Source organism: Cyphomyrmex costatus, unplaced genomic scaffold (assembly GCF_001594065.2).
Source record: "Cyphomyrmex costatus isolate MS0001 unplaced genomic scaffold, Ccosl1.0 scaffold398, whole genome shotgun sequence".
Lineage (NCBI taxonomy): Eukaryota > Metazoa > Arthropoda > Insecta > Hymenoptera > Formicidae > Cyphomyrmex > Cyphomyrmex costatus.
In genome coordinates this window covers 513313-540825 of record NW_017278185.1, presented here as the reverse complement: position 1 = coordinate 540825, position 27513 = coordinate 513313, and the positions used below count along the sequence as shown (strand labels likewise).

Below are 27513 nucleotides of genomic sequence, written 5' to 3'. Positions count from 1 at the left end.
AGAGAGAGAGAGAGAGAGAGAGAGAGAGAGAGAGAGAGAGAGAGAGAGAGGGAGAGAAAGAGACACACACAACGCCTTTAAAGACTTTAATAAAAAAGAAAATTTGAAAAGAGAATAAAATATGTATTTTACACAGTAACATTTAAGACACGTTAAATTTAATATACATTTTCCAATTGTGTAAGAATTTTAGCAAGAAATTAATTATTTCCATGCGTCTAATTTTCAGTATATTTTCATTGAAAGATAAGGGTAGTCGTTTTCTGCTTTCAGTGTCTTACGCACACGCATCATATAGGAATAGACACACAATTGTTCGCGATTTCTCCTCTGTTAATATTACTCTTGTACAAAAAGCCAAAGATCGGCGCTATTGTACTCAGTATAATAGCTTTGATATCTACGATATTGAGATTTTACGTCACATATGCCAAAGATCTCAACAATTATGTATATTATGGCACGTCGTAAGTGAATCAATGTTTGTGTTACAGCAAGAAAAAATCGATATTATTACAAATATATATTGTTCATATATCATTCTCTCTTACGTAGAATAAGACAATTATTCGATACTGCGGATTACTCCTACACATTACCGTCGCATAGACTGACCGTTTATATCATCGGTATCTTCGCGGGTTACTTGTTGCGAAATATACCCAAGGATTTCAAACTGGGCACAGTGAGTAACATTGCACATTAATTGTCTACATACACGATACTTACGATTAGAAAAAAGACATATGCCCATTTCCACCAATGCAGATTAACTTTAATCTCGGTTCAATTTGCTCTTCGTCTTTTTCCAATTCTAAAAATTAGAAAAAGATTAACAGTAAGTTAAACCGAGATTAAAGTTAATTTGCATTGGTAGAAAACAGGCATAGTGATATATATAGCATTTATCAAGATGACAACGATAAATTATAAAATACAAGTAGAATAGTTTATAGTTAAAAACTATTTTATATGCAAAATTGTACATTAATTATAAATATAAAACTTGTATAACATTTATAATTGCTAATACTATGTCTTTCACTGAGTATGTGAATATGCTAATTTTCAACGTTTTCAGACAGCCCTCTACACGGGTTGGACTGTATGTAGCCTAATGTTTTTTGCGGCTCTTATCGGACCTTCCAAAATGGGTTCTATCAATTACGTGTACGATCCGATTCATGCAGCTACTTACAACGCGTTCGCTCCTATCGGATGGTGCGGCCTGTTTCTTTGGATAGCGATAACGCAGCACACCGGCAGTTCAGACGGTAATTATTATCGCTTTGACATTGCAAAATTAACATTTTATAAATAGCAATTATCTCCGAATAACATGTTTTGCATTATCGAATTTGCAGCATTTTTGAACAAATTATTCTCTTGGCGAGGATTTCTCGTTACTACGAGAATTAGTTATGCCGTTTATTTAACGCAATTCCCGATATTTTTTTACAATGTTGGACAAACCCGCACTGCGGATCACTACGACTTTTTAAGGATAATGGTAAGTCTTGTACTCTTAAAACAGACGTAAAATTTCTTGCCAATTTTACTCATTCATTTATAAAATTATTTACTTAAATGTAACATTTATTTTAAATGTTTACAATTTGTTTCAGCTAAATTTAAAAGAGATAGGAGGGATTCTTCTTATGTCAATAGTTCTCACGCTACTGTTCGATACACCGTTTCAAAATATAAAAAATTATATATTGAAAAAACCGATATTGAAAAAGGATATAACAATATCTAAAGTGGAATGACTTTATTTTAATTTCGTTTTAATTTTGACCAAATATTTTAGCTTGACTACAATAGCTCGTCTACAGCTTTGTATATAGCATTTTTTAAATTAAATTTTTAATAATTAATATATAATGTGTAAGAAAATTACGGTAAGATGCAAAGTATTAGAGAAAAAAAATTGAGAAAAATTATTTTACAAAAATTAGTTCAAACATTTTTTACATAGGAAAGTAGTTAGTAGAATGCACACAAAGGAAATGTACGTATAAAAAATTTTTCACGCTTTTAGAGTGAGTATATTTACTAGCACCACTTTATGTAATTAAAAATGTATTTACTACACTTTAATATGTAGCAATGATAAATATGGCCGTAAGAATAATTGTACATATTAGTTTTTCCTGTTAATTCTCGTGCAATGAACTTAACATGAAGAATACTACGTTTTGACGAATACACTCAGGCAAGATACTAGACAATACTAGATAATTCATAATGCGTACGGATTGGCATCGCATGCTTCAATCCTTTTTTAATATATAAGTAATGAAAATATAGAAGATTAATTAATAATGTATAAAATAACAAATATTTAAAAAATTAAGAGGCAAAAATTGTTGTATCTACATATCAAACATATAGATAAAAATGTAAGCAATCGTGATTAGTACGTTGACTCTGTAATGATCAAACGATTAGTTGATTTCATTAAGTACCAATGAGAGAAAACATAATGTAAAATAATTTCATGTACAAATATTTTCTGACTAGGAATAAAAAAATCATATCGGAAATCTTGGATAATAAAATGTAATTATTGTTAATAATATTAAATACGCATTTCATATAATTTTATTATCTTGTTCTTTATTTTACATATTACGTATACATCGTTCAAGGAATACAACTTACATATAATTTCTCTTGAATATAATTTTCAGTTATATTACGCAAAATATACCATAATGAGCTTACAATTAGATTAATTTATCACAATATACATAAATGTACACACAGATACAGAAAGAAACCTAAAACTTAAAATCGATTGTTCTCTCCAAACACATCACTGAAAAAAAAAGTTTTAATCTTATATACATAATGCTCATCACATAACCATATAATTGTTATATAACATTTTTTTCTCACGCCAAATGCATTTATAAAATTAAAATAAACATTATACAAAGCTGCTTTATAATATCTCATAATAACTATGACATTTTTATTATATTTACATAGTCATAAAAGTACAGCATATGCTTATATATATTTATTTTATCGATTTAGATGAAAAAGAAATTATGAATATAAACGGGCGAATAAAGTAATGTTTTGTATTATTTAATGTCAATAAAAAAATAATTTTTCAGTAGACACTTATAGTTACGTAAACACTTCATAGAAAAATTATTTCAAAGAATAATGTTTTATGTACCATCGTTTACGATCAATGTAATGCTACAAATGCTTTAAACATTATTTGATTGGTCAATAAAATTATTTTTTTTAATTGGTCAATCAAATGCTTCGAAATATTTGTAGTGAGACTTTGATCGCACCCATAGAATTGCAAACATTATCATATATGACAATTGTCTAATCCTACAACCCTTAATAGTATTCATTTGACAGATTCATTTTCATTAACTTCTTTTATAGTTGTAGTTACGTACGTTTTGCAAAAGACGGATGATATTACAAGAAAGCTCTAAACTGAGGCTGTTTTAGCTGAAAATAAAAGCATAAAACAATAACTGAAAAAAACAATATTTGAAAGAAAATTAAATATGTTAATAAATAGAATACAGTTCTTGTAATCATCCCCACTGAATAAAGTAATTTTTAAATACACTACAACTTTTAATTAGCAGCACCATCTAATGTATTTAATTATGCTATTTTATATAAATAGAGTCACATGTTTGATAAGAATATGTATATATGCAATTAATATATATTGCAATAACGCATATGTATGCGTTATCAATTATAAACTAGTTATAAATGCATCAGTGGTACAGCAATATTATTGAGTACATGCAATGTATTGCATAGTACAGAATCAAATAGATGCTGAAATAATTTTTCAAATAAATTTCATAAATTAGAAACATAAATAGAAATATAATTTTCCTATCATATATCTTTATATACCATAATTTTACACATCTAATTATATGTATGGCATTAATAGAACTGATTCTTATTATATATGAAGCATATAATATCAATAAAACTGTTAGCCTCTCAGAATAAAGCACATTATTAAATTGATAGTTAAATTGCAGGTAATCTAAGAATTAGTTAATAGAAGTTTAGTAATTAAAAGTACATGCAGTTTATTCTGCACATATCTGTTAAATAATTACTGACAAAATAAATTTTTATAGGATATCTACTTCTTAGAAATATATCAATATATATTTTAATACGTAATATTTCATATTACGTTATTTGGCTTAAATGTAATCATTAGCATTTTTTCAATGTTAGATCATAAGCAGAGAAATGTCTGTAACATAAGATTGTTTAATTACATTAAAACAGATATTTGGTTATCACTTCTTATAATATTATACTACATTACAATATCAAATCATAAATACCTGTTATATCTCTTAGATTTTGGCTTATAAATCCAGAAGTTTAAGAGAAATCTCTGTTCTGGAAAATAGCAGGCGCTACCAATGACCATACATAAAGACCCAAACACATCCATGAAGAAATAATTTTCACCCACATTGAAGCATTGTTTGCATTTAACGTTTCCAGACTGGAGTTTGGTCTATTAAAAGTATCAATAAAGTGACATTGATGGATATTAAAACAAATATAATTTAACATTGTAACATTGTAGATACGTACTTATACCAATTAGTGAGTGTCATCATAACATATAAAGTAGCAAGAGCAAACATGAGATGGAAGAAACTCCAATTATATGCCACTTTTTCTTCTTCATTGTCCCAAACCTTAGCGTCGTTTCCACCTTCTGCATCGGGATTACGTCCTTCTACTGCAGTATAATCTGGTTACATTTAGGAAAAAGAAAAATAAAAAAGAAAAAACTATTAAGCTGCAAATAAAAATACTGAACAAGCACTGGCTTTTATAAATGTTTCTGACAGCATGCTGTAAGATGTATAGATGTTTTTTCATTATATACGTACTAAAATTAAAGGAAAAATTATAAATTAACTTGCAGCATGTAATACTTAATTTTAATATTATAAAAATTATACTGTAACGTTTATTACATAGTAACACACAAAAAAAGGAATAAAGGTAAACACACACTAATTAAACAAAAAATCTAGTTATTTCATACTGTATAATTATAAATATAGAAAATATATTTTTAATCATTTATATGTAAATTAATCAATAACTTCATCTGTGCAAATACTCAAATGTATAAATATATTATTTTAAAGATAGAAATGCAAATAACAAGATTCAACTAGAAAATCAATTCTACTTGTAAAATGTGTGTGCTTACCTTCATTGCCGATAAGAGACTGCTCTCCTGCAGTCCTGACTATAGAAAGATTGAGAGATAGTTTAGTACAAAGAAGTGATAGATACCAATGTATGTGTATTCAAAAAGATACTTGCATGAATAGTGAAAGTTTTTAAAAGGAAGAAAACCTATATTAGACTAGAGATTAAGACTGCAATTGAACTGGAATTTGATAAGAAGAAAGAAAGCCAATATCAAAAAGCTTAGAAAGCTTTGTTTTGATTGGTCAAATTTAAATTCATCTCAATCTTAATCTCTAGTTTGATACTGACAGAACAGCACGCTTTCATAAATGTAAAGTTATTAAAATGCATATATACATACAATAAAAATCATCTAACTAATATTTACCAGCTCCATTATCCTGAACTAATACATTTTCAGACATTGTAATCTTTGATGATTTAGACGCTGTACGTAAGGAACTGTATAAAACGCAACTAAACCATATTATTAGTCCAATAATGCTTTCCTTATCGAATGCAACACGATTTTGTGTATTGACATCATGACTCGAGATGCCAGGAATAAAACCAGGGTTACACGCAAGATCTGTAAATTCAAGTAATAACAAATCGAGAATAAAATATGGATTGCTAATTAAAAGCTTCCATCTCAGTAATGAGTAAATGATCGATATCTACCTGGGCTGTTTGATATACCACTCCATGTTAAGTATATCACGTATAATGTTACCACAGAGGACTGAAGCAGTCCAGATCGTGGTTGATGTTCTTGTACAGCCGGTAAAATTGATATAATACTGGTAATGACGCACAAAATCAAATTAAACGAAATGAAAAACTTATTCATAGCACACGAACTTTGCTGTAAATACACAAAAAAAAGCGAGTAATTATATTCTATGTCTTAAAGCGGATATTTGTCTTAAAGCTAAATAAAGAAACATAGTTAATAATCTTACATGCGTATAATATACATAAAGTAACACCACTCCAGTAATAGAAACGGCATAATTGAAGACAGATGCACCTAACAGAGCAACGTACCTAAAAGTATATATTTGATAACAAAAGTACCTAAGTCACATGATTGCACAATTTATGTTGCTACAAAAATGGTCTTTACCATCCTTTTGACTCGGTTTCCTCATAATTTCCTACCCAAGCATCAGCCCAAGAATGAGCGAAATCAACAATTAGAATCAGCTGAATAATTATAAAGAGAAAACCTCCCAACATCCCAAAATACATCCAAGTAGATCCGAATGATCGTTCTGGGATAAAGAAAGCGCCAATGATTCCACCAATTATCAAAAGATACTTGATTGCCCAGAATCTAAGAATTTCACGTAAACATCACTAGTCAGTTTTAAAACGCCATACTGTAATCATATGTCAATTTAATTTACCCATTTTGTATAGCTGCCCGTGGATCGCGTGAACTTTTCACCCTGATCATTATCACAGACATCAAGAAAAAGTACAAGGAAAGAATGAAGCATATTCTATAAACTGCTAAATAACCAACTGCAGACTCGCAGTAGAGAATGACCTCCGATGGAACATAATTAGAGCTGTTTGCGCAGAACGGAACCTGTTTAAAAAATCACAATATTAACGCGATTCTTCTTTATTTCAAACCGCGTTCAGCAGAATTTATTTATTTTGAGTTTTTTTATGCTTATTTAATTACACTTTTAGATCTAAAGAAGCAATCTTATCCCAGAAAAGAAAACTTCCAACAGAGTTAGAAAATAAACATTCTGCTGAACATGACCATTGCTTCCAACATTACCTTTTTAAGAGCATTTTGAAGACCAGGAGCCAAAGTGATGCAGGCTGCAATAGTTCCCAGCAACAAGAGCAGCGCATACATGATGCGAGTGCTCGTGCTGTTTCTGCATGAGGGACATTGAGAGCAGCAGAAGCTGCAAGCTGTGCTTCCGCACAAGCACGCAAGCTATGTGATAAAAGAGAGCAATATAGAGCCCTAATGCCAAATAAATTAATAAAACAAAAATATACAGTAATAATAAACATTTCACATATAACTCTTATATTTTGACAGTGTTAAAACATTTCTATTGTGCCATATAAAGAAATCTTTAAAAATAGCCCTAACATACTATGTAAAATCAATATTAGATATATGTCTATCAAATAACAAATATGACGACATAATTAGATATTCAATGACTCACTCATGCCTCTGCAAGATTTTTTATATATCAAGAAATATTAAATTAAAATTGATTTAATTGCGTTAAAAGAAAAGATTAAGTGAAAGATGTCTTTGTCCACGGAGACAATAAAACAAACATGGTGATAATCCCCAAGATCAACAATGGAATCTAACTGCAATCGCGGCAAAATTATAATAAAACACTGCTACGAATAATCTCAACAGAAAGCTGATTTTGATGAGCAAAGAGAACAGCAGAAAGGAAAAATCTACGTTACTGAGGATGAGTCAGATATGCGAGTTATATCCGAGGCCTACCTGAGCCGTTGAGCATACGAGACCCATGGCGATTTTCTCCCGTCCGGGCTATCGAGGGAGAACCAGGGAGAACGACGGAGCAAATTTTGTCTCGAGGGACGAGACTGGAAGAAACTCGGAAAGTGGAGGCGATCAAAATAGAACGAATAGAGAACGAGTCACGGAAAACAAGAAACGCCACGGGGAGGCGCAACAACAATAGACGAACTATCTGCTGCTCGCAGGCAACTTCACGCGATCAGCTGACCGCAACGTCAGAACGTCACAACTCGCCGCCTCGCGGCGCACTTCGCGCGGCTCCGACGTCAATTGATTGGTCGAACGCGCGGCGGCGCGGCGACGACTCGTCAGTCAACAGTACTACAGTGCTGGCACTGCTGGCAGCCGCTGACGACAGCACAGTTTGGTGTTCGGCCACGGTGACCCGCAATTGTGCGCGTGTACGCGCGTTGTCATCACCGCTAAAAAAAAAACAAGGAGAGAACACAGAACTGGACGGAATACGCACACATCGATGCTGCAAGTATAAGAGACCGATTGCTTAGAATTACTGCAAACGAAGCTGACACTGCACGCTCGTTGTCTGATTGTCGCGCGATGCCTAAACGCATTAATCCTATTAATTGATTAAATTTTCCTGAAACGAAGCTTTACAGCATGCAAGACATAGCTATATTGACGTGTACTCGATAGCAGGGTGTCGGCCACTTTGAGGCCTGTGAGAGTCGAAGGGCTAACAATATATAAGCTTGACCTCTGAGACACGAGTGAGAATCTCTCTGTTATGATAATATTAATAAAATATGTGCAGATATTGTGGTTTTAATTCTGTCTCATGTACTCGGTCGATTTAGCGAGGAGGTATATTCGTTGCATTTATTTGCATTAATTTGTGTTTTTAATACAATACATAATGTTACGTATCGTGTTTCTAACTTTAGTCATAAATGCGGATAAATGCAGATGTAAATCCTATACATATTTCATGCCGATATATTATTGAAATTATTTCAAAAACTTGATCTCGTATATCTGCAGCTTTTTCTTATGAAATCCCGTGTTTCTTTGACGAAAGTTTCTAAACATTTTTTATGTAACACTTTTCTTCTAGACAGAAAAAAAATGTATTAGTAGCATTAAGCCAATAGCAATATAATTATACTGTTTATTATTCAATAACAGAGTTAATGAAACAAAAAACATTTTATTTAAAACAAGAGCATATTTTTGTTTCATTATTACAACTATTGAATTAATAAGATTATTTTCAATTAAACTATTATTGGCCAATGCTGCAACATTTTTTCCATGTAAAAACTTTTTCTGTAATTATGAATTCGGACTCGAACTGCACTAGTTTACATTAAAGACTGCTTTATATAAAATATTTAAATACTGTGACATATATATATATATATATATAACTTAATCAACTTTGAATGAAATAATACATGTATATTCTGTTAAATAACGTAATATTATTAGATATTTATTTAAAATATTTATATAATTTTATATTTAACTTTAAACTCTATCGAAATAAATCACATGTAAAATTAAATAACGAAATCATATAATTAAAACAAGTAAATCACGTAACGAATTGTCCTAAATCACAGTACATGATTTTTTAAAATTACATAATTTGAAAATTACATGATATATTAGAAATAATTTCGTCTGTTATATGATTTTATAGTTATCGAATTTTAAATAATTAAATGATAGAAATAGAAAAAAACATATTACCGTGTAACTTTTCAAATTACATGATTTTAAAAAATTACGTATTGATTTGGAACAATTCGTTACATAATTTACACATTTTAATTACGTGATTTCATTATTTCATTTTATGACACAATTTTTTTTAGTAGGATACTATTTCGATGTATAGCAACTTTTAATATAATGCACTAATATGAGGCCTGTTCTTTATTGAAGAACTTTTCAAACTGGTGCACACGGTGCAATAAGTTGAAGAGTGAAACAAACTATTGTGTTTTATATCAGTTTATTCCACACCGATGTGCATCAGTTCAGAAAGTTTATCGATAAAAAAATAGACTATAATTTATATGTGATTAAAAAAATTCGCTATAAGAAAAATTTTGCAATCAATTCTTAACGCTTTATATTTTTTTGTAAATGATATCTAATAATTGCGGAAGTATACAAACAATTGTATATAATATCTATGACTTATTGCAACAACACTTCATAAGTATTGCAATTTAATATAGTTCTTATATTCTTATTTCTGGTTTCGTTTTTTTTGTCAGTACAGAGGGATTTATGAACATGCTATACATAGAACTAATTAGCAGAAACTAATTTTTATTGAAATATTTATGAAATTTTTCCATCATAAAGTTTTTTGTAGGAAAAGTTCAATATTACCGTTTTATTAAGCATTCTTCTTTCGCTCTTTTAAAATTATATTTCTTTTAAAATGTGTTCTGAAAACAAAAGTAAAGTTTTTGTGTCATTTTTTTATTTTGGAATTTAATTTATCATACTTAATGTCACGAATGTGACAATTTCAATTTCTGTCGTCTTTTAATTCTCGGTTACAGGCTTCTATGAATATTTTTAAATATGCATACTAAAATGAACCGTACTGTAATCTGCACATTTTGCTGCACAAGATTGAGCTATGTTTAGATTTTGAATAAACGGCTGTTCCATGAGAAACGAGAGCAGAATGCGGCCAGTTCTACTCCTTCGTATATGGATAATTGATTTTCATAATGGTCACATAAGTGCGTGGGTTACACTTTTGTCAACAATTATAAAAGCTCATAAATGTTATCTTATCGTTATGAATCATTCTTCATACGACATTTCCCTACAGAAAACACGAGATATGACTTGGTCGTCGTGGATAATTAAAATGCAGCTAAAAAATAATTCATTTCTCACGTTTATCAACTTTAATAACTTTTATGCACGCATGTCGCTGTACGGTAATTTATGTTTACCGTATTGTTTTAAAGATGAGAATTAGATTGGTCATTTTATGCAACGTTGTATATATGACGTGTACCTACAGAAGTCTCGGAATTCTTCCAAGATTTACTTATCAATTTTGTTAAGACATACGATAAAGAAACAATAAGAAATTCATGAAGAAGTTGATGTATATATTATAATAATCTCGAAAAGAAATAACAAATAATATTTTTTAAAAATGTAAACACAATATTAAATACGATAATAGACAAAATTTTGCAGAGCCATTTAACGCTTTACAATATTACTCTGCAAATAGTGTTTATTGATTGATTGGCTTATAACAGCAATATTTTACACGACAATATATTCTTATTCTATCCGTATTTTTAATGTTTCGGTATACGGATTTGTAAAAACTTAAAATGTGTTATATAGAATTAATTAATAGAAAACTTTAAAATAATTTTTCCAAAAACTTGCACAAAAAATCTATCATATTCACAGCAACTTCAGAATTTATTAAATTAAATATCTATATATATATATATATATTAATGTAATAGATTTCAAAAACTTGGTTTTGAAATTATAGTATGTTACATAAATCTTGTTTTCAATTATCATTAAAAATACATGTATATATATATGAGCGAAAACAGAAAAGTTTCACTGTGCCTCGTATTGTACATATTTCAAGTATTCTTAATTCCGTATTGCAATAAAAATTATCGACGTGTGTTTCTTATTTTGGTTGCAGAGGATACATAAATTTATCGTGCTTGATGTGTCACGTATCAAGGTTGCTGCATTGGTCCAACCATCAAATTTTATGTCCTCTCTTGATCTTAAAGGTCACCGCGAATTACGTTGATATGATCTAATGCGCGCATAGATACTCTAGCGACTACGCAGTCGAGCAATTTCAAAGTAAAATCCATTTAAGCTTGGCACCTACGAGATCTTGACTTGATTACTTTAGTTATGCTAATGGATGTTAATGAGAACCAACAAATGCACATAATTGATTTATGTCATGCTATTTGTTCTATTAATAAGAAATTAAATGGTGATTTAATTTATTATAACTTAATATATTATCTACATATGTTGTCTGAGCTTTTCGAAAATGTAATTTATTCGTAAAATTGTGTACTAAAACACCTTAAATTACTTCACAATAAAAATGTTTGCGCATTTATCATTTGCAGAAAAATCAAGATCTGATTGATAATATTCGATATAAGATTTGAGAATAGGAACTTTAAGACAATGGAAGGGGAATCAGAAAATAATACTCCTAATAAAGATTCCAAACCAATTACTTGGCCGTATATGAACGTCAGCTCGCTAACTATATCGTTTCTGACTAAACTGGCGGCGGCTGGTATTATCTGGGGATGGGGATACTTCAACTACAGCATAGCTTGGTTGATCGCGCCAATCGCGTTTTCCGTATGGAAAGCAGAACGGAAAAGGGACAACGAATTAAGAACGATTACAGCACAAGCTAGTGTTCTAGCTAAAGAAAAAGAATTAATCATCAGTCGAATGAATGAATTACCCTCATGGGTGTATTTTCCGGACTTTGATAGAGCCGAATGGCTAAACAGAGTATGAATTTTTCTCGTGTTATATTCTAGAAATTATTTTTTATAAAATATAGATATTAAACTACTTAACAGTTTCAAAGAAAAATATTTTTCAATAATAATTATTATAATTTTATATCCTACACTTTCAGATCTTATATAAGGTTTGGCCAAGTATGAATCAGTTTGTCCGTCAGCTGTGTAAGCAAACTATAGAACCGTCGATTGTTGAAAAACTAACTGAATATAAAATTAAAGGTTTCCAATTTGACCGGCTAGTTCTAGGTCGCATTGTGAGTTTATTTCAATTCTCTTAAAAATTACGCAGCATTTCTTTTTTGTGTGTATATTTCTATTTTATAATTTTTACACTTTCTAAAATCTGTGTAAAATGATTTTTTACAGCCACCAAAAATTTATGGGATCAAAGTATATGATAAAAATACCTCAAGAAATGAAATCATCTTAGACGCAGACATTATGTGTGTACTCTAATCTTTTGTAAAATATATTAATATCTGAAAATCATCTATTTCAACGATTATTTTTTATAGGTATGCTGGTGACTGTGATATTACCTTTTTCGTTGGAAACATCAAAGGTGGTATTAAAGATTTTCAAGTAAGTATATTAAAGGCCAATAACAATTATGAAAATTTTCTGCAGTTTTTAATAAAAACATAAAAAATTTCAGATACATGGTTTAGTGCGCGTTGTTATGAAACCTATGCTGCCCATGATACCGTTAATAGGAGGTGTACAAATATTCTACTTGAATGTTCCTACTATTAACTTCAATTTAGTAGGAGTGGCTGATGTATTAGATCTACCTGGATTCAAGTATGAATTTTTTTATATAAAAATCTTTCTTTCTAAAACTGATATAACAAGTAATTAGTATTATTAATTGAACATAAGAATACCAAACAAAAGCATGATGCATTTTTCAGTGAAATTTTAAGAAAGACAATCGTTGAACAGATATCAGCCATACTTGTATTGCCAAACAAAATAATTATACCCTTAAGCGAAGAAATACCTATGGAGTCTCTAAAAATACCCGAACCTGAAGTAAGTTCTGCAGAAATGTTTTTGTATGTTATATTCTTACTCTTTTTTTTATAATTAACATTGTAATTTTTTTATTTTAGGGTGTTCTAAGAATTCATGTTGTAGAAGCAAAGCATCTGATGAAAAAAGATATTGGAATGCTAGGTAAGGGCAAGTCTGATCCGTATGCCGTTATAAATGTTGGTGCCCAGGAATTCAGAACGAAAACAATTGACAATACTGTTAATCCAAAATGGGACTATTGGTGCGAGGTACGTATGATATTTATTAAACAAAACAAATTCTTAAACAACGTTTAATGCATGTGCTTTATCGTAATTTATCGATATATAATTTTTTAAAAATGATACAACACAAGGTCTTCCATATATGTGGTAAGAAAACTATTTTAACAATTTACAAAATAAACTATTCTAAGAACTTCCTACAGACAGTCTATTGCCCTTCATGTTACTCCATTTAGTTGATGATATAAATGAGATATACCACTCTCTTGCATTTAATTTTCTTGTGGATAAGTATATTTTATATAATATTTATAAATATTTATAATACATTGCTGATCTAGAGGTCTCTAAATAATCAACTCTGCTTTCTCACATAATTTACATATACATATAAATTCTAATCAACCGCAAACATATTTTTCCACGATTATATTTCCTATTTCCTGTTACTCGTAGTAGTGGTTAATGTTGCCTTTCCCGGACTGCAATTAGAATACATTTTAATCTTTCTATGTTAATATAATTTAATTTTATAAGTTGGTATGTATGTGTGTATGTGATGTGCAATATATTATATGGGATTAGTGTGCCGTGACTTCAGCCATCGCGCAACAACTGACTGTACTGCTGTGGGACTATGATGACACAAAGGGCGATGAAAGTCTTGGAAGGTATAGTTATATATAACATTATGGATTTTTCTTATTTCATTATTCATTCCAGATTTCATATCATTACACAGGGACGAATATTCAAAATTAGAAATTCTATAATATATATATATAACAAAATTATTTCTTATTGTGTTTATCGCGTGTACAATTTTTATTACAATTAATATGTAAGTCAAATGAAATTATTTATTAAATTCATTCGATTTAAACCGATAAGAATTATAACAATTAATTCGATTTATTTTATTGATCTATGGGAAAAGCTTCTATGGAAAAGCTTCTGTGGAAAAGCTTTTGTTGCATGATGTCATAATGCTAATGTGTGATAATATTTATGTTGTTAGTCTGAGTATTGTTGAGTGATATATGGGTGCATGTTGGGGTTTTTTTAACTTTATATTATTAATTTTCCTTACTAACACTCTGTATTGGATACATAAAAAATAAAATCGTCATGTTGTGAAATATAAATATTGCAATCATTGTTCAGATTAAATTCTGTACATATCATGTTTATTGGCCAGTATTCATAGTCAATTCTTATATTCAAAATCGTCAGTCTTAAGATGTCACGAACCAATCAAAGGGCTGCATTCGCGTCTTAAGACATTACTTAAGACAGTCTTCAAATAAGAACTGACTATGAATACCCCGGTCTATGAGATTCATAATACATATACTTGGCACACATTTGATATTTATATGGTACAGCAATGTAAAGCACCAAAAGAAAAATAATAAGCAGTACAATAAACTATATGATGATATACAGGGTGTAACTAAAAAGACGTACATGGAGCATACCATGAGCTACAGGACAAGAATCCAAGTAGAAAAGTTCTGAGTTATTTTTTGATGTAAGCTTTTAGTTTCGTTGTTATACGATGTTAATTACAACCGCTTCGCTACACGGAGACAATTTTATATTTAAAATTATTATAATGTGGTAGAAGCTGCAGACCATCGTGCAATTATAAGTTTAAATGATATAACCAATTTTTTTTTAATAATAATATAAAGTAATTTTTACTCTTTTTTATAGTAAAAAATGTTTACTACAAAATTACACCTTGTTGAATAAAAGTTAGTATTATAAAGATAAAAAATATATATAGCAAATATTATTTGCGTACCATAGTAAAAGTTAATTCTTTCCATGGCTTAAGCACTGGATTTAATAAAAAAATATTTCATTTATGTGATAAAATTAGTATTATCACAGTAAAAGTTATGTCGGAATATTGTTGTGAGGGTCCATCCGAAAATACAAAATATAGTAAAATGTAATTTAAAATTGTATTAAAACTCAATATAAAATTTTCTCCGTGTACTCATCGTCGTTTTCCCGCCGCGAATTCGTCAGCTCCATTCCGCCTTGCTACGTTCTTGTTTCCTTTTATACTCGGGCGCTAATTCGCTAACTTCAATCATCGTGTAACAACGAACTAAGAGTTCAGATCAAAAAATGATTCAGAACTTTTCTACTTGGATTCTTGTTCTGTATTTCATGATATATTCCTATACATTTTTTTAGTTACACCCTGTATAATTGCCATAAGAAAACCTGTCACTTTTATATTTGTTATACAATATGATATTAACATACAGGCTATGATCAGTTCATGCAATATGCAAGAAGCTGTGGTATCTCTTTGGGATTGGGATCCCAATGTCCCAGGGGTACAATATGATGATTTCCTTGGCAGGTAGTAATATTATACTTGAATGAGATAATGTTTTCATTATTAACAAAAATATATAGACAGATTTGGATGTTACATTTTAAGCATGTTGTTTAGTCACGTGATATTTGTCTTTGTAGTACAATGTCTTTGTGGTACAATGTCTTTGTAGTACGTTATCTATGTAAATAGTAAAATAATCTCTTTTACCTATCACTATTTTAAAGGATTTATTTCACTAATGCTGCAAATATTATAGCTTGTTAAACGCGCGTTGCACGAAAATTTTCTAGTTTATACCTACATTTTTTTTATTTTTTTAAAATAAAATAAACGTTTTATAACTTTTCAGAGCTATATTACTTTTTAATTTTCTTTAAAATTTTTTCTATATTCCTAATTTTTTAATGTATCTATTAATAGTCTGTGTAAATTTCATTTGTTGTTAAATAATTATAATTAAATGAAATAATTTGCTGTTGTTTGATACCTTTTTTATAACAAAAATTATCGTATGATTAATGGTTTGGTCTTTTCTGTTAGTTAATTAATCAGAGTGATTAGGTGACTTTGTTTAATAAGAAAGGCAACTAAAATAGACTATGTGGTGACAGTTTATAGTGGAAGAGGGCTTGGGAGCTTACAACACGGTGGTTGCCCAGCTCTTTGACAAAGACAACGCTGCTCAAGATGATCCACTTGGCAGGTATTCCTGAATGTAGCAAATACACCAATCTCAGATCAGAGTAATAATGTATTTTAAGAGACTTGTACAGAATGTAAATTATGCGAATACTCTGCCACTGACTCTTAGATTATGCTTGAAAGACTGCATTTTTCTTATTATATGAATTACCTCTGAAATACTACGGCACACTTAAAAGTATTTCAAACGTAAACATTCATCACATATTTGTGATGTGCATGTCGTTTACTCAGAGATAATAAAAAATATGATATATGAAAAATATTGTAAAATAGTCGTGCCAATTGCAATTCGGAATTAAAAATAATTCTGAATTCATGTCACCACATTACTCTCGTTACGTATTAAGCGAATATTGAGAAGTCTATTTTATTTACGCAATGAAATAATGCTATGGAATGTTGCATGCAGTTTTATAAACGTATATAACAATAATATTTTTATATTATTTGACAAAATCAGAAATACAGTAGAAATAATATGCTGCATGGAAGCTTCCTAAATGCAAATTGTATCACAGATTTTGCATATTCCAATCACAGATCGAGATGTTTCTCTTATAAATTTAATAGTCATGCTGCTATCATCACATCATTGCAAAAAGCACATATCTAAACTTTATCGAAATAATTATTTACACTTGAAAATTTAATGAATATTTATTATGTATAATTTAAGAGTTTTGAAAACACCTATTATTTTGTATTCTGACAGGGCCACTATCGAAGTTAATCGAGTAAAGAAAAAGGGTACGATCGATACGGTAAGTATGAAATGTATTATATATTATACAGAATCAAGACAAACCTATTATAGTATAATTGGACGGGAGATTGATTTCTTGTACATAAATAAATCGGAAGTACAGAATAAACTTTTTCTGTGTTTGAGGCTTTGTTATAAATCATTTCTTTCTTAATAAATAAATGAAATTTAACTATTATATATTTACCTCATTTTCTTCAATTGCCATTCGTGATGCCATCTTCAAAGTGCACGCGTATTTTTGTAATGTTCAAACTTGATTTTTTCGAAAACAAAACTTTAAATGGAAAAGATTTATTCTGTACTTTTGATTTATTTTTGTGCAAGGAATGTCTGGTTGTACATACCATAGATTTGTTCTCATTTTTTGTGAAATCTTTTTTTATTACTATTAATTGATTTTTTTATTTCTTATTTTATAGTGGGTCTCTTTGGAACAAGCAAAGCACGGTATGGTTCATTTGCGATTAACGTGGCTACAATTTTCAAAAGATTCTGCCGATTTAAGAGCTGTAAGTACCAGAAAACGTTTGTATTCATATATTTGAATATACGATCTTTAATTGATAACTTTTGTGCAGGCTTTAGTGGAAACTCAGGAACTTAGAGTCACATCGATGAGTACAGCCCTTCTCATACTCTATGTTGATTCTGCTAAAAATTTACCAGTATGTACATCGTGATATGTAAAAAAGCGAAAGTTACCTAATAAAATTTCGAACGTCATTATACTCGTAGTGTATTCGAGGAAATAAACAACCCGATGTTTACTTGGAAGCAAGTGTCGGTGGAAAGAAAGAAAGGACAGCCACTGTACCACGTTCTTGCGATCCTGTATGGGAACGAGGATTTACTTTTTTAGTTAGTAATCCTGAAACTGGAGTTTTACACATAAAGGTATTTTGCAAATTTTCTCTTTCAAATAATATGAGATATAAGATTTATCATTATTCAACAAATAATTGTACGTTTTCTTCTTGTTAGATTATAGACGAGAAAACTGCCATGACAGTTGGGGAAATGAGCTATAATCTTTCCCTACTTTTGGAGAAGAGTAATCTTGAGGTGATGCAACAACCGTATGATTTGCAAAAGGCCGAAGTGGAAAGCAAGCTTGTACTATCAATGGCATTAAATGTAACAGGACATTTTATATACGCATTTAAGGGAACTCTTTGTGCCAGTGAGTAAAACAATTTGTTTTACAGATATTGAAATATGAGCAGCCTGAACCCACTTCCGAGGAAGACGAAGATGATCATGACATCAATGAATTGAATAAACGAATCGAACGTCAGGAATCTACCATTAGTAATGTATTTTCTTCTAGTGGTAAGTGGAATTGTGTCAAATTTCACGTTTTTCGATCCAGCAAAATAATTTGTTAATTTAACAATGTTAATGAAATTACATCATGCTCTTGTTTTAATAAAACTATATTTGTGTCATTAATACTGTCACTGAATAAATAAGCTTATTTTTAATTAGATTGCTGTTGGCTAATGTTATTAATACATCATCTTTTTCCGTGTACGAAAGTTGAGATATACTACTTTCTTATAGTACCACCGAGCCCTCTTAAAAAACAGCCTTCGAAAGAATCAGTCATTAGTCAAACTCGCAGTACTGGATCCGCCGGAGCACTTTTGCCTGAGGAAGCAACAGCGGTGGAAGAAGAATTAATAGTTAGCACCAGCGCTCCGTCCTCTTTTACCGAAAGCCCTCGGCTTATCCATAGAAATCTGAGTATTACGTCGTCCTCGGGCGAAGCAAAATTAGGAAGAATACAATTGACTATACGATACAGCACGCAGAGACAGAAACTCAGTATCTTCGTACACAGAGTTGCGTAAGTTAATCTCAATTAACCAAATACATCTCGTATTCATTACAATTGGCTTGATGTTGACATCTCTGTCATGTACAAATGTTATGTTGCAGTAATCTGCCGCTTCCCCAAAACGATCCACACAATATACCAGATCCATATGTAAAATTATATGTTTTGCCGGACAAACACAAGGAAACGAAGCGCAAAACTGCTGTGATCAAGGATAACTGTAATCCCCAGTTCGACGAGCAATTCGAATATGTGGTCTCGCAGGGAGATTTAAATACACGAGTACTAGAAGTGTCTGTATGCACACAAAAGGGTTGGCTGTCTACCGGAAGCAACGTAATGGGACAGGTTCACTTGAAATTGAGCGAAATCAACATTTCGAAGACAGTCACCAGTTGGTACGACTTACAACCGGAAATCAAAGACTAGAAAAAAAGAAAAAGTAAGTGGGGATTCGAGCGTTTGTGCGTTTGCGTGACGAAACAACCGCTTAAATTCCCACTTAATAATTTTTACAAACGATGAAAGTCTCAAATGTTATAATTACCTCTATATTCCGTTGACCATTATTGTTAAATTGACAATTTATTAAGGTAAGTTAATACGTGGTGCTATGCGAGACGCTAGACGTCTTGCGAGAAACGATAAAAGATATTATTTAAAGAGATTCGTACTTACGCGCGCCTAATGGCATGAAATGATCTGATATATGTTGCTGCAGCGGTAAAGCAGGGGCGAGTTGGCTTGGTAGCTAATTTAGTAATTTCAAATTTTCTATATACAATAAAATATTTTAATATGACATACGCGCGAAAAGATCGAAATTCAAAGGTTTCATATATGTTGTTATCTTGTTTCTCAAAATGTGCCTAAAATGGTTAAACGCTGGCCGTTTAATTAAAGGATTCATTTGGTATTCGATGCATATTATAATATTATATATTCGTAAGTCTCAATGAATGAGATAACTTGCAAGAATATACATAAATGATTAAATATATTCGCGTAAAGGAATTGAAAATTTCTCTTGCTTTAATGCTGATCCGCACACCTGATATATAATATATTTTGTATTTTATGTTTGTACGATGAAGTTGCATAAAATGTACAATTATGTGCAGACACTATTATTGAATGATCTGAATAATACACTTCTCAACAAAATTAAAGGATCACTTGTTCCACCCTGCAAAAATAGGCAAACTTTGAGATAGAATAACTTCGTCAAAAATCATCGTATCGAGATGTTTAAAAAAGCATTTTAAAGCTTGAAATCTCTACTTTTCAGACGTCTACTTCAAAAAAAGGTCTTACTGATATTTCGTGAAGTTGCACAATCATAAATAAAAGTGTGTCAAACCTAAGAATTTTTTACAAAATTTGCCAAGTTTCACGGAGCCAAGTAAAAATTGTGCACAATTGCGGTTTACAGCTTTCGAAAGAGTGAATCTTTACCTTCAATTTACTTTTTTGTTGAGCTCTGTACGATTTTTTTTCACCGAGTTATTCAACGTTGAAGTAAAAAGGCCATTTTTTGAGAAGTGTATAATAATGTAATACATACATATATAACGCATAATTAATTTATATGCTTATGAAAATTAGTTACGTAAGTTAATGTTTTTGCGATGTTGTGTTCCATGTTCTTTTCTTTATTATGTTCCAATACTGTTTGGTTACTAATAAAGTTAAATAATGCATTTACTAATTGCACAAGCAATTAAATGGATCCCAGGAAAAAATTTTATATATATAGACATATTTTATGTATAATTATATATAATTGTACATAAAATGTCATGTTTATATATAATTTCATATAATATAATTATATATGAAACATTTTTTCCGGGTAAATATACTAATATTTAAATAATTCATATTTTATAAGATACACATTGATACATCAGTATGTTTTTAATATGGCACTCTTGAAAATCAAATTGTTATATATGCGCTTTACATTTGTATTGAAGATTTTGCTACATTACACAGCCATGGCCATAAATATAAAGCATCTCCACGAATTGATATAAACATTCTATATTTAACAAAAATATTAAAAAACAGCTTTATTAAAAAATAATATTTATTTTTATATAACAATTTTAATATTTTATTAATTTTCGTTTGACACTTTTATTACTATCTTTTCCAAGGAAATACAATAAATTGAAAGTGCTCTATATTTATAATCAAGGCTGTACATACATATATACACACATAAATAATATATCTATGTATCTATATTTTGTGACGGACGACTTCGTCAATAGTGTCACAAATTGTTGAGAACAATAAATATTATGTGCATTGTCAACGTTCGTTACTTTGTATACTAATATGACAATTCCAATTGCATTATATAGTTAATTTTTAAAACGATACTTCTACATATCTGTTATCGTAACATTTATCGAAAATATTAGTTTAAAATATTATATGAATTAATCTATTGTAACTGAAGTCTCTACATCGGAAATCAGATAAGAAGCTGCTATCTTTTCGTAAAAAATAGTCTTGCATTTTTCCCCGCGTATTACCGTATAGATCCAACGGTCACCAAGGAAACTCAGTGATATAATGTGAATATGGTATCGTTCATTATCAGTAACATTCTCACAGTACGAAGTTTTTATATCAAGCGTGTATTCTCTTTGCGCCATTTGCAACGAATTTATAATTCAAGTAATAATTTAACTGTGAATTGATAGAATTTTTATCAGTATGCAACGGGCATCGATGTTACCTTGTCTCCCAGGATTTAGCGTCGACAAAAATGTGAGTAATTTTGTATTCATGACATAATAGTGACGCACGGTATCGTCAAGATTTCACGTTATTACTAACACTATTATGTTAAAAAGCATAAACGTATTGAAGTATAGCTCACGTTAATGTAAAATATAGGCGCAATATGAAATATTAGTGCGCACAAAAAGAGAAAGATTTACATCATAAATATGTCTGGCAGCTCGGTAGAACAAGATTTCACAAAAGCCAGCTCTTCGACAAGATACACAATGGAGTTTATTATTTATCTGAGAAAGCGGATACGAAAGCGTATAGCCGTTATTCGTCCATTTATCCACGAGGGGAGGAGCCAGAAATGCCGTCGTGGCTTACATATGATGGCCAAGTATGATTGACAATAAATGAGCTTCATTAAAATTGAGGCTCATGAAATTTTATACACCTTTTAAGGATTTCCGTTAACTTGATGTTTTATATAATAATTATAATAAAACGTTATATGAATGAATAAAATGAAATTCTATATAATACTTTTTACAAAATTTCTTCATCATAATATTCTAGATAATAACTGTAAAATGTGTGGATAAAATTTAGAAAGATATTTTTTCTCAAACGCTGCAAATTGACTATAATTAATTCTAATTATTTTAATTGCACTTTTTAGAGACTCATGTTCAAAGCGTTTTTCCAAGAGACTGTACAAGAGAAATGGAAAACGGCTTTCCACATTCGCCTGGTGAACATAAGCTTTTTCCTAGAAGATGGAACGATGAAAATCGTAGAGCCGTCCGTGGACAATAGTGGTCTTGAGCAAGGTTCAACGGTGCATTTCATTTTCGTAATTCACTTAGCGGCATGACATTTTATTTTTTGCATCTTATTACGCTTTTACCTTAGAAGAAAAAACGAAGCAGGAATAGGCGTTTTTAATTATTATTGATGTAAAATGATATGTACTGCAATTGTATTAATTTTCGATATGGAAGGTGTTTTGGTCAGACGCCAAAGGATACCGATTCCCGATCCAGTGAAGTACAGATATTACGATATACTCGACTTAAATGTTGGCAAGGAACCCGAGATATACGGGCGAGTGTATAAAATCGTAGATTGTGACAAATTCACGAGGCAATTCCTTAATCGCATGGGAATACCAGTGCCCGATCCGATTGATATACCGAAGGATCCGTATAATGAAATTCGAAAAGCTGTAAGTACAGAATAACGCAAATAAAACGTATGTCAACGTAAAATCACGCCTAATAAATTTTCATCGCAGATACTCTTAACATTTGATTATACAAAATTTATATTATGACGTAATATCGCAGGAGGTATTTCCAAAAAAGCCTAATCGCATGGTGGATACTCTCGGGAATTTTTTAAAGTACGATAAGCAAGTGCTGCGATTTTACGGATACTGGGACGATACCGAGAACCTTCACGGTGTTATCCATGATCTTGAACTGCATTATTATCTCTCTGATAATACAATGGAGATCAAAGAGAATGTACCACCAAACGCTGGTCGAGATTCTGGTCCAATGTTCGTTAAAAGGATGAAAATACCGAAGGTATAATACTTTTATTCATTTCTATTAATGTGGATTAACTTTAATCTCTCGGTTTAACTTACTCTTCATTTTTTTTTTTAATTCTTAAAACGAGAAGCTACTACTTACTTTTTATCCTTTTCTTGTTTCAAAAATTAGGAAAAGGTAAAGAGAGTAAGTCAAACTAGGATTAATCTATACTGATAGAAATAGACGTCAGACAAAGATGATTTTTTTCACAGATTTCATCGACGATCATCAATTTGCTATGTTAGAAACTTTGCTATCACATTGAATGATGTATTACCGTAAAATTATATGTGTCACTGTTTCAATAATCTATATTTCAATAATCTAATTTTCTACATATATTTCAAAATTGCCTTTTCAGTTTTATAGTGGCTTGCAACCAATTGGTACGGAAAATCGTTTCACGGTTCTGAATGTATTAGGCGAGAATGCAAGGCAAAGCTATTACATGGTGGATTCTTTAGATACCGGCAAGATATCTGCCGATTATTACAAAGACAATGAGTTAGGCATCGGTGCGGAGGTAAACGTTTTCGGGAGAAGAGTCATCATCACAAACATGGATGCTTTTACCAAGGAATATTATCGGTAAATTAACACAATATTTTTGTATCCTTATCAGAGCTTGATCTATATATTTCTTTAATAATCTTTAGAAGGAAGTACGGCTTGGACGACTTTACACCTCTAACGAGGCCTCGAAAAGGCGACGAAATATACCAGAAAATCGAGAGGTACATACCACCCTACAATGGTTTCGGATCTTATGAGGATTCTCTCGGAAACTGTCTTACGGTAATGCCGAAACCGCCTAAATCAGACTTCATCAAGTTTCTGTATCACGACAAGTGAGTCGCGAGCAACATGTTTCAAAAACTAACTTCTTTCCTTATTTGATTCTATTCCTTGTTGTCGTTTCAGACAGGGCTTTAATAGCCATGTCTTGAGATTTCGAGCGAAAATGATATCAAAAATCCCAGAATTTGAAGAAAGACAATTCATTATAAGAGTATTCCTCATGGACGATACGATATCTATCTTTGAATTGGCGAAGCGAAACTCAGGTATATCCATAATATTCAAGAAATTTGAAAAAAAAATTATATTCATAAGAGATTTATTCCTAATATATCGTAACATTGAAAAGTATAATTTGATAATTTTTTTTAAGTGAAGATTAATTATAGGCTGTTATAATAGCAGTAGTAAATGTATCGCATAAATATTGCATAATATATTAAATAAATTAAAGTATATAATGAATAAATTGAAGAGTGAGAAATAAAATATTAGAACAACATTAAAATGTAGCAAAATTAAATCAGGCTTTCAGAGATCCTTATTTCAAAAACGGATGCCGATAATATTACCTGGTCAAGATATTTTCACAAGCAAGAAACCGGAATACTACAAATCACACGATTTTTATATAGGAGCACGCTTAAACCTGTACGACTTTCATTTTGAAATTATGTCTGCAGATGTTTATGCCCTCCGTTATATGGAGTTACACTGCGACTTGGTGCGTTTCTACATTTCATCCGACAAACAAATTATAGTCCTTTCATAAAAAAGTTTTATCCAAATGTTGCAATAAAATTACGATTATCTAAGCTTGACTTGTTTACGTATGCGATACTGAGGAAGGAATAACTTTCTTCGCAGTTTCCTAAAGCGAACAAGAAATTGATAATGGAGAAACTTCGAGAGAATTTACAGCCTGTTTACAAAGAGTTTATTCAACAGTACGCCCCGCATAAAGACACCGAAGACGATACTCGAAGTTTAGAATATGAAAAGCTCAAGTGAGTGTAAAATATTTATATACTTCTATCCCCGCATCACCTCCGTGTTTATTAAAACTAAAATTATATTTGCAGGAAGGCATTACGTCAATATATAGGGGACAAGATAACTGAACACGAAATGATCACAATTGCTCGACATTATTCATCTCACGAGAAGATAGAACACCGATCGAGAGAGTATGTGAGGTATGTGAATATCTTAATCTGAAACCATATATAGTATCCGTACTGCTAGAAATCGCTGCGATACTTTGAATAAAGAAAAATCTAACAAATCATAATTTGTTTTAATTAAATAATTTAAGCCAGTTATGATCAATGTGACTGTCAATGATTAATTCTTCCCGCATTCAAGATCTTGAAGTATTAATTTTGAGTATCGTGAACAAGAAGAAAGATTATTATTATTATTACAGTAGAAATGATGTAAGAATACTGATGTAAATTAATAATTTAAATATAAGAATCTTATATAAATCCTTCACGTTTTTATTATCTACTGCCGACATTTCAAAGAAATGACAAGTCTTGATTTATATATTCTATAAAATTTCTTTGATCTAAAACTTTAGAAACATAAGTTAAGACTTGTTATTTTTCTGAATTGTAAATAGTAGATACATCATAAAACGCGAAGAATTTATAATTCTTATGTGATTAAATTTTTTATTTCCATCGATAATTCTTACGTGTTTTCCGTTGTTAGAGCATTAATAATTTTTTTGTTATAACTAGTTAAAAGTTAGAAAGAGCACACAATTAAGAAAATGTTAGTAATTGATAATTAGTGCAGTAATTAATGAAATCGATTATTATTTTTAGATGTCTGCTGCACATGGAATTACACCGATTTCTATGGCACGATCTTGATCGTTTACAGGAGGATTTACATCATTGGGATGAAAATAGAACTGGATTTCTACCTCGGGAATCTCTGTATACGATTCTGCGCGGTTGCAGGATTCCCGTTGACGTGGAATTGTTGAATTCCATGCTGGATCAGTAAGTTTGGACAAAATTTACGACTTAAAGGCATTTCATTTGATATCGATTTTAACATATTACGATTCCTGTAAGCTTGCATAAAGCTGAAGACGGTACAATCGACTACAACGACTTGTTGCGGTTCATGAACGTCAAAATCGATCCCCTGCCACCTACTGCACCCGTGAACATGAAAGTATGTTGATTCATTGTTACATTTCTGTGCAGAAAAAGAAACAACGTTGCATTAATCTAATTGACATATAATAATAGTACTAATAAAACAAATGATATTTTATTCAAATTAAAATTGATGTATATTTGTTTCATTAATACTAGATTAACAAGATTATTTTCAATTAGACTCATACTGTTAATACATTTTTTCCGTATATTTTATTACATTATTCACGAGATATATTTTTATATTATATAATATTTTTATATTGAAAACAGTCTTAAAAATGTTCTTTGATATTTTATTATAATATATTTTCTGGTATTTTCGAAAATTGTATTTGTGCTAGTTAAGCTTTATTATTTTACTTTTCAATGAAAAACTGGATAAAAAAGAAAAATTTAAATATAAAGATGGAGATAAATCTCCTGAGGCATATAACTATTCGTTTTTTTTTTTTTTTGCAGACGGCACTTTGGTGGGCATCCGAGAGAGAGCCGGACTGCGGTGGGGGAATAAATTGGTGCGAGTTTATTAAGGATTTAGACATAAAGACAGAAGAAGACGTGACAGAGAATAATAGCAATACGGAAACGGAACTCGCATTGACACACTGAGCATTCTCGCGATCAAAATCATCGTGCGAAAATATTTTCCAATCTCGATAACAATAACAATATAGTAATCTCTCGAAACGCATATATGCATTCCTATTACATATTAGTATTCTTATTAGTATTAATATTTCAGTTTTGCCATCGATATTAGGCGATATATAGAGACGCAATAAAAATTTCTGCGCTCGTAAACTAGTGGCCGCAAAATCTCCAAATGGCGGTTGTCGCCAGTTTTTACATGCATCTATAAAGTTTATATACACTCCAATGTTGTAGAAAACATAACTGCGCACTGAAACTAATAACCAATACGTGCGTTATACCCATACCTGGTCATGA

The 27513-nt window shown here is 30.7% G+C and overlaps 4 protein-coding genes across 10 annotated transcripts in view; 3 read left to right on the top strand and 1 right to left on the bottom strand.

Annotated features, from left to right (window-relative positions):
• LOC108776978 (nose resistant to fluoxetine protein 6) overlaps positions 1 to 1769 on the top strand; it is a 24423-nt gene extending 22654 nt beyond the window's left edge. The window contains exons 8-12 of the mRNA XM_018543751.1: positions 274 to 467; positions 556 to 685; positions 1082 to 1274; positions 1365 to 1510; positions 1626 to 1769. Of these exons, the coding sequence (XP_018399253.1) occupies positions 274 to 467; positions 556 to 685; positions 1082 to 1274; positions 1365 to 1510; positions 1626 to 1769 (807 nt within the window). The remainder of the gene's footprint in view (positions 1 to 273; positions 468 to 555; positions 686 to 1081; positions 1275 to 1364; positions 1511 to 1625) is intronic.
• Positions 1770 to 2802: 1033 nt separating this feature from the next.
• TMS1 (serine incorporator TMS1) lies at positions 2803 to 7961 on the bottom strand. Of its 7 annotated transcripts, XR_001940808.1 has the most exons (12): positions 7739 to 7961; positions 7034 to 7198; positions 6648 to 6832; positions 6365 to 6574; positions 6201 to 6285; positions 5920 to 6103; positions 5627 to 5827; positions 5255 to 5293; positions 4621 to 4783; positions 4362 to 4540; positions 3429 to 3483; positions 2803 to 2821 (listed from the first exon to the last, which is right to left on the bottom strand). XR_001940808.1 is itself a non-coding variant. In XM_018543716.1 (11 exons), the coding sequence occupies exons 1-10, from the start codon at positions 7763 to 7765 to the stop codon at positions 4402 to 4404; spliced, it is 1398 nt and encodes a 465-aa protein (XP_018399218.1). In that variant the 5' UTR covers positions 7766 to 7961; the 3' UTR covers positions 2804 to 2821; positions 4362 to 4401. The 7 variants fall into 7 exon arrangements, 6 of the variants coding, with proteins under 6 accessions (XP_018399218.1, XP_018399216.1, XP_018399219.1 ...); XM_018543716.1 differs by lacking the exon at positions 3429 to 3483 and having other exon boundaries at positions 2804 to 2821; XM_018543714.1 differs by lacking the exon at positions 2803 to 2821 and having other exon boundaries at positions 3286 to 3483.
• Positions 7962 to 8125: 164 nt separating this feature from the next.
• Positions 8126 to 20341, top strand: Esyt2 (extended synaptotagmin-like protein 2). The gene is made up of 17 exons (XM_018543700.1): positions 8126 to 8261; positions 11902 to 12304; positions 12435 to 12575; positions 12688 to 12764; positions 12837 to 12903; positions 12977 to 13122; positions 13233 to 13353; positions 13434 to 13604; positions 14166 to 14251; positions 17357 to 17405; positions 17830 to 17919; positions 17989 to 18075; positions 18146 to 18304; positions 18392 to 18544; positions 18616 to 18739; positions 18971 to 19256; positions 19349 to 20341. Exons 2-17 carry the CDS (start codon positions 11963 to 11965, stop codon positions 19674 to 19676), a joined length of 2427 nt encoding a protein of 808 aa, XP_018399202.1. The 5' UTR covers positions 8126 to 8261; positions 11902 to 11962; the 3' UTR covers positions 19677 to 20341.
• A 1475-nt stretch (positions 20342 to 21816) lies between these two features.
• LOC108776977 (EF-hand domain-containing family member C2) lies at positions 21817 to 27307 on the top strand. The gene is made up of 14 exons (XM_018543749.1): positions 21817 to 22028; positions 22222 to 22386; positions 22669 to 22819; positions 22991 to 23214; positions 23336 to 23578; positions 23949 to 24175; positions 24244 to 24435; positions 24509 to 24651; positions 24913 to 25109; positions 25253 to 25392; positions 25468 to 25581; positions 26218 to 26397; positions 26473 to 26575; positions 27025 to 27307. The coding sequence occupies exons 1-14, from the start codon at positions 21975 to 21977 to the stop codon at positions 27172 to 27174; spliced, it is 2283 nt and encodes a 760-aa protein (XP_018399251.1). The 5' UTR covers positions 21817 to 21974; the 3' UTR covers positions 27175 to 27307.
• Positions 27308 to 27513: the final 206 nt, after the last annotated feature.